This window comes from Theobroma cacao, unplaced genomic scaffold, assembly GCF_000208745.1.
Source record: "Theobroma cacao cultivar B97-61/B2 unplaced genomic scaffold, Criollo_cocoa_genome_V2, whole genome shotgun sequence".
NCBI classification, from domain to species: domain Eukaryota; kingdom Viridiplantae; phylum Streptophyta; class Magnoliopsida; order Malvales; family Malvaceae; genus Theobroma; species Theobroma cacao.
Genome location: NW_017234719.1, coordinates 124925 through 134098, shown reverse-complemented (window position 1 = coordinate 134098; position 9174 = coordinate 124925). Strand labels below are relative to the sequence as shown.

At 33.6% G+C, this 9174-nt stretch overlaps 1 protein-coding gene across 1 annotated transcript; it reads left to right on the top strand.

Moving 5' to 3' along the window:
• Positions 1-1717: 1717 nt before the first annotated feature.
• Positions 1718-3225, top strand: LOC108663851. The gene is made up of 2 exons (XM_018129734.1): positions 1718-1725; positions 2519-3225. The coding sequence occupies exon 2, from the start codon at positions 2549-2551 to the stop codon at positions 3056-3058; it is 510 nt and encodes a 169-aa protein (XP_017985223.1). The 5' UTR covers positions 1718-1725; positions 2519-2548; the 3' UTR covers positions 3059-3225.
• The last annotated feature ends 5949 nt before the right edge of the window (positions 3226-9174 follow it).

Genomic DNA, 9174 nt, shown 5'->3' with positions numbered 1-9174 from the left:
AAAGGAAGAACAAAGGGAAAAACAAGAAAACCTAGGTGGAAATTTAAAGAAAAAGTAAAGAAATCAAGGAAACAAGCTAGGTAAGTTAGAATTTCTTTAATTCTCCTTGATACCTAGCTTACCCATGATTTTGTTCTTGATTTTCATGGTTGAATATTGAGTTATCGTGATGAATTCAATTCTGAAAAATGGGTATGGAAGAGGAATTGTTGTTGGAATAATTTGATTTTAGACTATGTTAGTGTTTTTAGTTAGTTTAGCATATTTAGGAACAAAACAACAAGAAAAGAATTTATTTTCCTCCATTACCATTATTGGCCGAATTTTCGAGGGGAATATTGGCTACTGATTTTGATGTTTATTTGAGGAATTATGATGAATTATGAGCCTAGAAAAATAATGAGAATTTTCGGAGCAAAAATATGAATTTTTACCCATTAGGGGTATTTTCGTAATTTGCTATCGAGACTGATAAATTGAATCTCATTCACAGTCACTAAGGTAATTTAAGTATAATTGGAGTGTAGAAAGTGAGAAGAATTGATTTGGAGTTAAATTGGAGATAATAGGCCGAATTAGGTCAGCACCGCATTTAAACGGCAGTCGGATAAGTTGTATATCATATTATGCATATATACCGAGCCTGAATTGATTTTATAATGGTCAAGCATTGATGTGGTGAATTATGTATTGTACATTGTGGATAGGTGGTGAGCAAAGTACACTGGTAAAAGTACAAAATTGTGCTTGGAGATTGGGATTAGGAGTACATCGACTCCTAGAACTGTGAGTGAACTTATTATCGTCTTAATTATCTGGAGTAGTTTTATACAATTGTGTGATTTTATGAAAAATGGGTTTAAATGGTAAATTGCTATGTTTTAGGAGAAATTACGATTTTATAAAATGATTGTATAAATTTTCTGGAAAAATAGAATACTGGTTTTGAAAATAGAGTAATTGGAGACTGCTTGCTTGTGTTGTAAATTTATGGTTTTAAATTGAATGGCTTATGACAATATATGAGCATGAATGGCTAAACTGATTTTGGTGTTAGAATTATTTATACTGAGTATTCAGCCTTGAGAGGCTAGGTTTCGATAAATTGCCATGTCATGCTAGAATGAATTTTATTGATTGGTGGATTATATATTAATTATTCACTGCAGAGGGTGTTCCGTGGACCAGCCTATTAGAGGGGCACGGTAAACTCCATTATATTCTTACCTCGAACGGAGAGGTGCCTAGGGTATCTTCTGGGGTAAAGCTTAGGGTTCACTTCACGGCAAACCACCACGTGAAGGGGAACTCAGCCAACGCCAAGGAACAACTGCTTTTTTCTCAAACTAAAAATATATTTTAAGTGTATACAAAATTTTAACATCCTTGTCGGACTAGGTTGGATGCCCTGCGCAAGGTATCACCGAGTATGAGTTTTGGCACGAGCCAAAGTTTTAAGAAATTCATAAGCCAAGTTGATTACTCGATTTTTATATGAATTGATTTTATTTGGTTGAAATGAGTTGAAAGGTAATGAAATTACAGTATGATGATTTATTTTAATTGTCTCTATTTACTCGACTTTAGATAAGTTAGATGATATTTGTTTACTCACTGGGATTTTATAATCTCACCACCCTCATTTCCTCACATTTCAGGCTAGGGGAATTCATAGTTAGCTGACTTTGACAAGGACCTTCATTTGGACTCAAATCGGTAAAAGCTGTAGGTTTCCAACTTTCGATGCATTTTGGATAGATGTGGGCCTACGTGTCACTGTAAAAGAAATTTTATGCTTTGGTTATTTGCTTTATAGTATATATGAATATAATTATCTTTTACGCTATAAGAATTATGTACCGATAGTTTTATGAAAATTATTTTACAAGAAAATAGTTTATTTTATTGAATATTTTTATCATATTCAAATGGTCAAATTTTCACTTCAAATGAACGTTTTAGATACTTAATTTTTTTTTTTTCATTAAGTATATATTTTCGGCTTACCTACTACATTTTTAGCAAGTTTCGAGGTTTTCGACAAAAATGACGAAAATGCCCCTGTGAGCCAAAAAAAAAATATATGTTATGTTATGATTTGGAAATGATTTGTAATCCTTCGTATTTTGATTATTTGATAACTATTGCTCACCGGGGAAGTGCGAAAGCTGATACGAGAGCCTTGCGAGGTTTCGATCGACATTCGGGGTGAAGAATGTTTGTCGAGGCTTCGCGGCGGTTGTCACGGGCTCGATGGGGAGTTCCGGGTCGTGACAATTTAGATTGGTATCAGAGCATGGTTTAAAGATCAGATATTTTGATTTTAAAGCTTTGGATTTTAAAGTTTTTGATTTTAAGGTTGTTTTAAGAAATCTACACTGACACTGCGTGGCCCCAAGTCCAGTTAAGTTAAGTTAAGTTAGGTTAGATTGAATAGAATGTATGCATCTACATATAGAAATCTACCTATTTTTGAGATGCATAAATAATTAAACAATTACTATTTGATTGCATATAGGTTTTGAGGTGCACTGGTGACACATACACCATGTCTAGGAGAGACGGTAGTCCCGACGCCTCTCATAGTATTAGCGAGGGATCGCTAGATTCTACTGCTAAGAGCCGATGGCAACCCGAACCGAGTAGTCCAAAAAGTGCAGATAGTAATAATATTAATGTAAGCATAAGAGGTTCCCTTTTGAGAAAATCTAAGGAACATGTTAAAGAAAGGGGGAAATTAAGGATAGCTGAAGGAGGTATTCGTTCTAGGAAGAGCGTGACAGTAGTCCGACACTTTCCACCAGGCTGTGGGAGAAATGTAAGGGGACAACCAGAAAAGGATAAGGAGAAAGTAACAGTGGCAAGTAAACCTCTTAGAAAAGTGTCAGGTGTACGACATTTTCCTCCCGGTTGTGGAAGAAATGCTGCACCGGTGAGTGATGAAGAATATAGGAGAATACAACAAGCTTGGATTGAAGAACAAAGGAGAAAATCTCAGGAGGAAGAGGATCCATTGATGTGCCCGGATCAGGACAATGAGGAACCTAAAGATGTTTAATACTTTAGTTGAAGTTGTATTGTCATAAATCTAGGCAAGTGTCGTTTAAGGGAAGATGTAGTAGTTACCTGTGTAAAGGAGTTAGGAGTGGCTTTTATTTTGTATGACTCGAACGGAATGTAAAATAGCAGTTTAAATAATTGGATATGTATGGGAATCTTTTAGTATAACAGAGATAAATTGGTAATATAATTATTGAGGAAGGTTATAGAAGGAAGCAATAAGGTTATAAATGACATTCGGAATGGATAATGTGATTAAGTTAATGATTGTAATTTAAGCATGAAGGGGATTATTCAGTGATGTTATGACACTATGAGGTAATAGTTGGGCACAAATATAACCCAATGAAGTTAAATTATGGAATATGGGGAATATAAAATTTTGATTCAGTAAGGATTGTGAGAATAAAGTAAGGAGGAAGCTGAGCTGTTTTCGTAGTTAATTATACCGAAAGTCAATAAGATTATTGGAGTATAAGACAAAGAAGATAATTGGATAGGGATGACAATAAATTTGAGGAAAGTTGTAGATAGTAAGCAACTTATGTGTGGAGTGGTATATGTATCATGAATTTATTACACTGTATGGAAAGGATGTTTTGAGGTGGAATTTTATGAATGTTGATAAACGTCAAAAGATGACATGAGATGAAAGTATTAATCTGGCTTAGTGTGTATGACAAGAAAATAGAAGGTACCTATACTTATGGAACTCATGATATATATCTAAAAGGGAAACCACTGGTTGAGAATGATTGATGTGGTGACTTTGAATGCAGACAAATAGCTTTGATGAGAAAATTTCTAATAGCTACAGTACTTCAGCATTGACTGTTCAACATTATACTGCTCCGAATACCTCACGCCTATGATACATGAGTAAGATGGGAGTGACACGATAATGAGCTTACAAATTGAATTTTGGTTGTTGGTCATTGTGTTTTGTTATCTGGGAGTCTTAAATATTCTGGAGAATGTTTACCCAAATGAATTGAAAAACTTCTTTATTGCCTTGTATATAGGCATATAATTAAAAGAAAAAAATTTGAAAGATTCTTGAGATGACTATATTGAGATGAGATACCAAGTAATGAAAGTGTGAAGGAAGAATTACGAGACTGGTATAGAAAATCAGTTTATATAGAATATCATTACGAGAATTTGTAATATCTGTTTTGATACAGTAAAATGACAAGGGTTAGTAACAACATGAGGCTAATTGTGTGGCACCCTAGAAACCTATGAAGATGAGTTAGGGATTGAATGGATGAGTACGTATTTATATACCTTTAAGATTAAGTGTTTTAGGAATACATAAACATCTTTGAGAAGAGATTATAATCATACACAGCAAGTATGAAACGTAAAATTTTTAAAACTTGCTGAGAAGCCTAACGGCTAAATCACAAGTTAAGGGATCACATGCTGTGAGACATAAGTTTAAGATAGATATTCCCAAGGAAATACTCAAGAGAAGTTTTGCTCTGGATCTCGTTAAAGCAAGCACTAAGTTATGTGATTATAAAAAGGAAGCTGTAAGCTGAGAGTGATATTAGTATTAATATTGAAAAATACTTGAGGAGAATCTAGTTTTAAGTTTTACAATTTCAAGTACAATTTATAAATTAGTTAAGGAAGAATGATGTTATGTTCATATGAAGGAGTGGAACAAAGGATGATAGAAGTTGACCTTGAAAATGAAGTCAGATAATGAAACTTTCCTAATATATTATGGAAATTGGAATTCGAAAATGCTTAAGGCATACATGATTCAAATGGGTTTGAGTCTTAAGTGACAAATCAATATCGTAATGCAAGAAAGATACAAGGTAATATAGAGGCATGAAAGATGATTAAGGACAAAAGGATGACTCTTAGGAATTGTGGTATTGCATGAGATGCAATGATCAAGTTGAGATAAATCTTTGAGGCATCAATAGGATTATAAAGCATACACGCATAATAGATTATAATTCAATGGAGATGACATTGTGATGAATGATATATAGTATAAGGAAACTCAAACATATGGTTGGAAATGATATGAATGATATGAAGTTATACACAAGTATAATAAGAAGGTTGACATGCACTATAAGAATTATTATATTGAAACTAGGATTGGGATACGGATGAATAAAGGGGGAATGTAGTCCAAGGCATGTGAACACATGGATTCCTATATATAAAGAGAGATGTTGACATTTGAAAATGCATGTATATATGTATATATGAAATTGATAATTTTACTAACTAAAGTGAAGAATGGTTCTCAGTAATTGGGAGATTTTGAAATAGTGTCCAGAGAGGTCAGTGAGCTAAAGTGTTAACGGACATGCAATGAACGATTAAAGTTATGAGTGACTTTGAAGGTAAACCTTGGATTGTTTAAGTTCTTAATGGAACTCTATTAAAGGAAGTGTATAGACCAGTATAAGATGGATGAATCAAGGTTGAGAAATTTGGTACGGAGCGAATTAATAAAATGATGATTAGGTATACATAAGTAAGTATGATATGTGATCGAAATCAGTATAATTGAGGTGAAGTTATGGTTCAAATTTAATAATGGTGATAAAGGCATGCTTAGTGTCTCGATATAAGAGATCATGGTTGTGAAAAGTATTACTGATCCAGTTCCAAAGGATGATAATTGCCATAAATAAAGCATTTAATTGAACTGAAGGTGAACGAGGTGAATAAATTGAATGTCCCTATAGAAGGAACAAGGAGTAGGATCATAGAAGGAGATTGATAACGCAACATCGACGGGAATTCGAGGACGAATTCTATTTAAGTGGGGGAGATTGAAATACCATATACTTTGATATGGTGATAAATAAAGTTGATCGAATGCAAATTGAGGTCAATTAAAATGTTTAAAAGTGATAAAAGATGAAAGGAGTAGTTAAGGATAAAATATTTCGCAAGTGAGAAAATAATAAAAAAATAATAATAATTTTATCGGAGGAGAATTTGTGAGATAAAAGGCGATTCGGAAGTCAAGTGAGGCATAATAAGGTATTTTGGGTACCAAGGAGACAAGATAAAATTTTTAGAATAAAATAATATTAAAATATTAATATTTAGCCGGATGTCGAAATCAGTCATGAAGAAGGATCATATGGTTGATCCAAGTGGGGGAGAAGATGACAAGCCCGACTCTATAAAAATATTTGTCATGACATACATGTGATGGATAGCATGTTTGCATGCTAGGAGAGTCCCGAAAAATTTACAAAAGTCGGTATTGTACTTAGAGGTACAACAAAGTTGATTTAAGCCTCGACCTAGATCAAATAGAGAATTTACGATGAAATTAAAAATTTTAAAGTCTCAGAATGGTTTAATATGGTAATTAGGAGTTCGAGTATCAATTTGGAGTCAAACCGAAATTTTTGCTATCTAGGGGCAAAATGGTCATTTGCCACCTAGGAAAAAAAAAATTTTAGAAAAGATTTTTTTGGCCCCATTTGACTCATTGGAGTATAATTTGACTTATTGGAGTATGATTTGAGGTTCAGAAGTGAAAAATTTTAATTTCGGTATAATTCAGAGTATAGGGGTAAAATCGTAATTTTTTCACCTCGGGGGCAAATCGGTAAATTTTTTACCCCAGCACTTGTCAAGACCAAGGGATTTTAATTGTGGTAGGATTGGATAAATACCATAATATTTGTGGTGGAAAATTAAGAAGAAAGAGTCAAAAAGTTAAAAAATTGGGCCAATAAGTATGTGACACGTGGCATGCTTGATTATTTTGTTATTTTCAATAGAAATCAGCCCATGAAATCCCCAATTCTCTCACCATATTTGGCCGAGGCAACCAGCAACAAGAAAAAAGGAAGAACAAAGGGAAAAACAAGAAAACCTAGGTGGAAATTTAAAGAAAAAGTGAAGAAATCAAGGAAACAAGCTAGGTAAGTTAGAATTTCTTTAATTCTCCTTGATACCTAGCTTACCCATGCTTTTGTTCTTGATTTCCATGGTTGAATATTGAATTATCATGATGAATTCAATTCTGAAAAATGGGTATGGAAGAGGAATTGTTGTTGCAATAATTTGATTTTAGACTATGTTAGTGTTTTTAGTTAGTTTAGCATATTTAGGAACAAAACAACAAGAAAAGAATTTATTTTCCTCCATTACCATTATTGGCCAAATTTTTTAGGGGAATATTGGCTGCTGATCTTGATGTTTATTTGAGGAATTATGATGAATAATGGTGAATTATGAGCCCAGAAAAATAATGGGAATTTTCGGAGCAAAAATATGAATTTTTACCCACTAGGGGTATTTTCGTAATTTGCTATCGAGACTGATAAATTGACTCTCATTCATAGTCACTAAGGTAATTTAAGTATAATTGGAGTGTAGAAAGTGAGAAGAATTGATTTGGAGTTAAATTGGAGATAATAGGCCGAATTAGGTCAGCACCGCATTTAAGCGGTAGTCGGATAAGTTGTATATCATATCATGCATATATACCGAGCTTGAATTGATTTTATAATGGTCAAGCGTTGATGTGGTGAATTATGTATTGTACATTGTGGATAGGTGGTGAGCAAAGTACACTGGTAAAAGTACAGAGATTGTGCTTTGAGACTGGGATTAGGAGTACATTGACTCCTAAAATTGTGAGTGAACTTATTATCATCTTAATTATCTAGAGTAGTTTTATACAATTGTGTGATTTTATGAAAAATGGGTTTAAATGGTAAATTGCTATGTTTTAGGAGAAATTGCGATTTTATAAAATAATTTTATAAATTTTCTGAAAAAATCGAATACTAGTTTTGAAAATAGAGTAATTAGAGATTGCCTGCTTGTGTTGTAAATTTATGGTTTTAAATTGAATGGCTTATGACAATATATGAGCATGAATGGCTAAACTAATTTTTGTGTTAGAATTATTTGTACTGAATATTCAGCCTTGAGAGGTTAGGTTGCGATAAATTGCCATGTCATGCTAGAATGAATTTTATTGATTGGTGGAGTATATATTAATTATTCACTGCAGAGGGGGTTCCGTGGACCAGCCTATTAGAGGGGCATGGTAAACTCCATTATATTCTTACCTCGAACGGAGAGGCGCGTAGGGCATCTCCTAGGGTAAAGCTTAGGGTTCACTTCACGCCAAACCACCATGTGAAGGGGAACTCAGCCAACGCCAAGGAACGACTGTATTTTTGTCAAACTAAAAATATGTCACGACCCGAAACTCCCCATCGGGCCCGTGACAACCGCCGCGAGGCCTCGACAGACATTCTTCACCCCGAATGTCGATCGAAAACCCGCAAGGCTCTCGTATCAGCTTTCGCACTTCCCCGGTGAGCAATTGTTATCAAATATCAAAATTCAAGGGATTACAAATCATTTCCAAATCAGAACATAACATTTTGTTTTCTAGCTCACAGGGGCATTTTCGTCATTTCATTTTTTTTTTGAAAATCTCAAAACTTGCTAAAAATGTAGTAGGTAAGCAGAAAATATTTTAATGATTTAAAAACAAATTAAGTATCTAAAATGTTCATTTGAAGTGAAAATTTGACCATTTGAATATAATAAAAATATTCAATAAAATAAACTATTTTCTTGTAAAATAATTTTTATAAAACTATCGGTACATAATTCTTATAGCGTAAAAGATAATTATATTCATATATCCTATAAAACAAATAACCAAAGCATAAAATTTCTTTTACAGTAACACGTGGGCCCACATCTATCCAAAATGCATCGAAAGCTGGAAACCTACAGCTTTTACCGATTCGAGTCCAAATGAAGGTCCTTATCAAAGTCAGCTAATTATGGAATTCCTCGAGCCTGAAATGTGAGAAAATGAGGGTGGTGAGATTATAAAATCCTAGTGAGTAAACAGATACCATCTAAACTATCTAAAGTCGAGTAAATTGAGACAATTAAAATAAATCATCATACTGTAATTTCATTACCTTTCAACTCATTTCAACCAAATAAAATCAATCCATAAAAAATCGAGTAATCAACTTGGCTTATGAATTTCTTAAAACTTTGGCTCGTGCCAAAACTCATACTCAGTGATACCTTGCGCAGGGCATCTAACCGAGTCCGCCAAGGCTGTTAAAATTTTGT

What these genes read in the sequence shown, in the direction of transcription:
- LOC108663851 (XM_018129734.1), top strand. Translation starts at nt 2,549, where the DNA reads ATGTCTAGGAGAGACGGTAGTCCCGACGCCTCTCATAGTATTAGCGAG.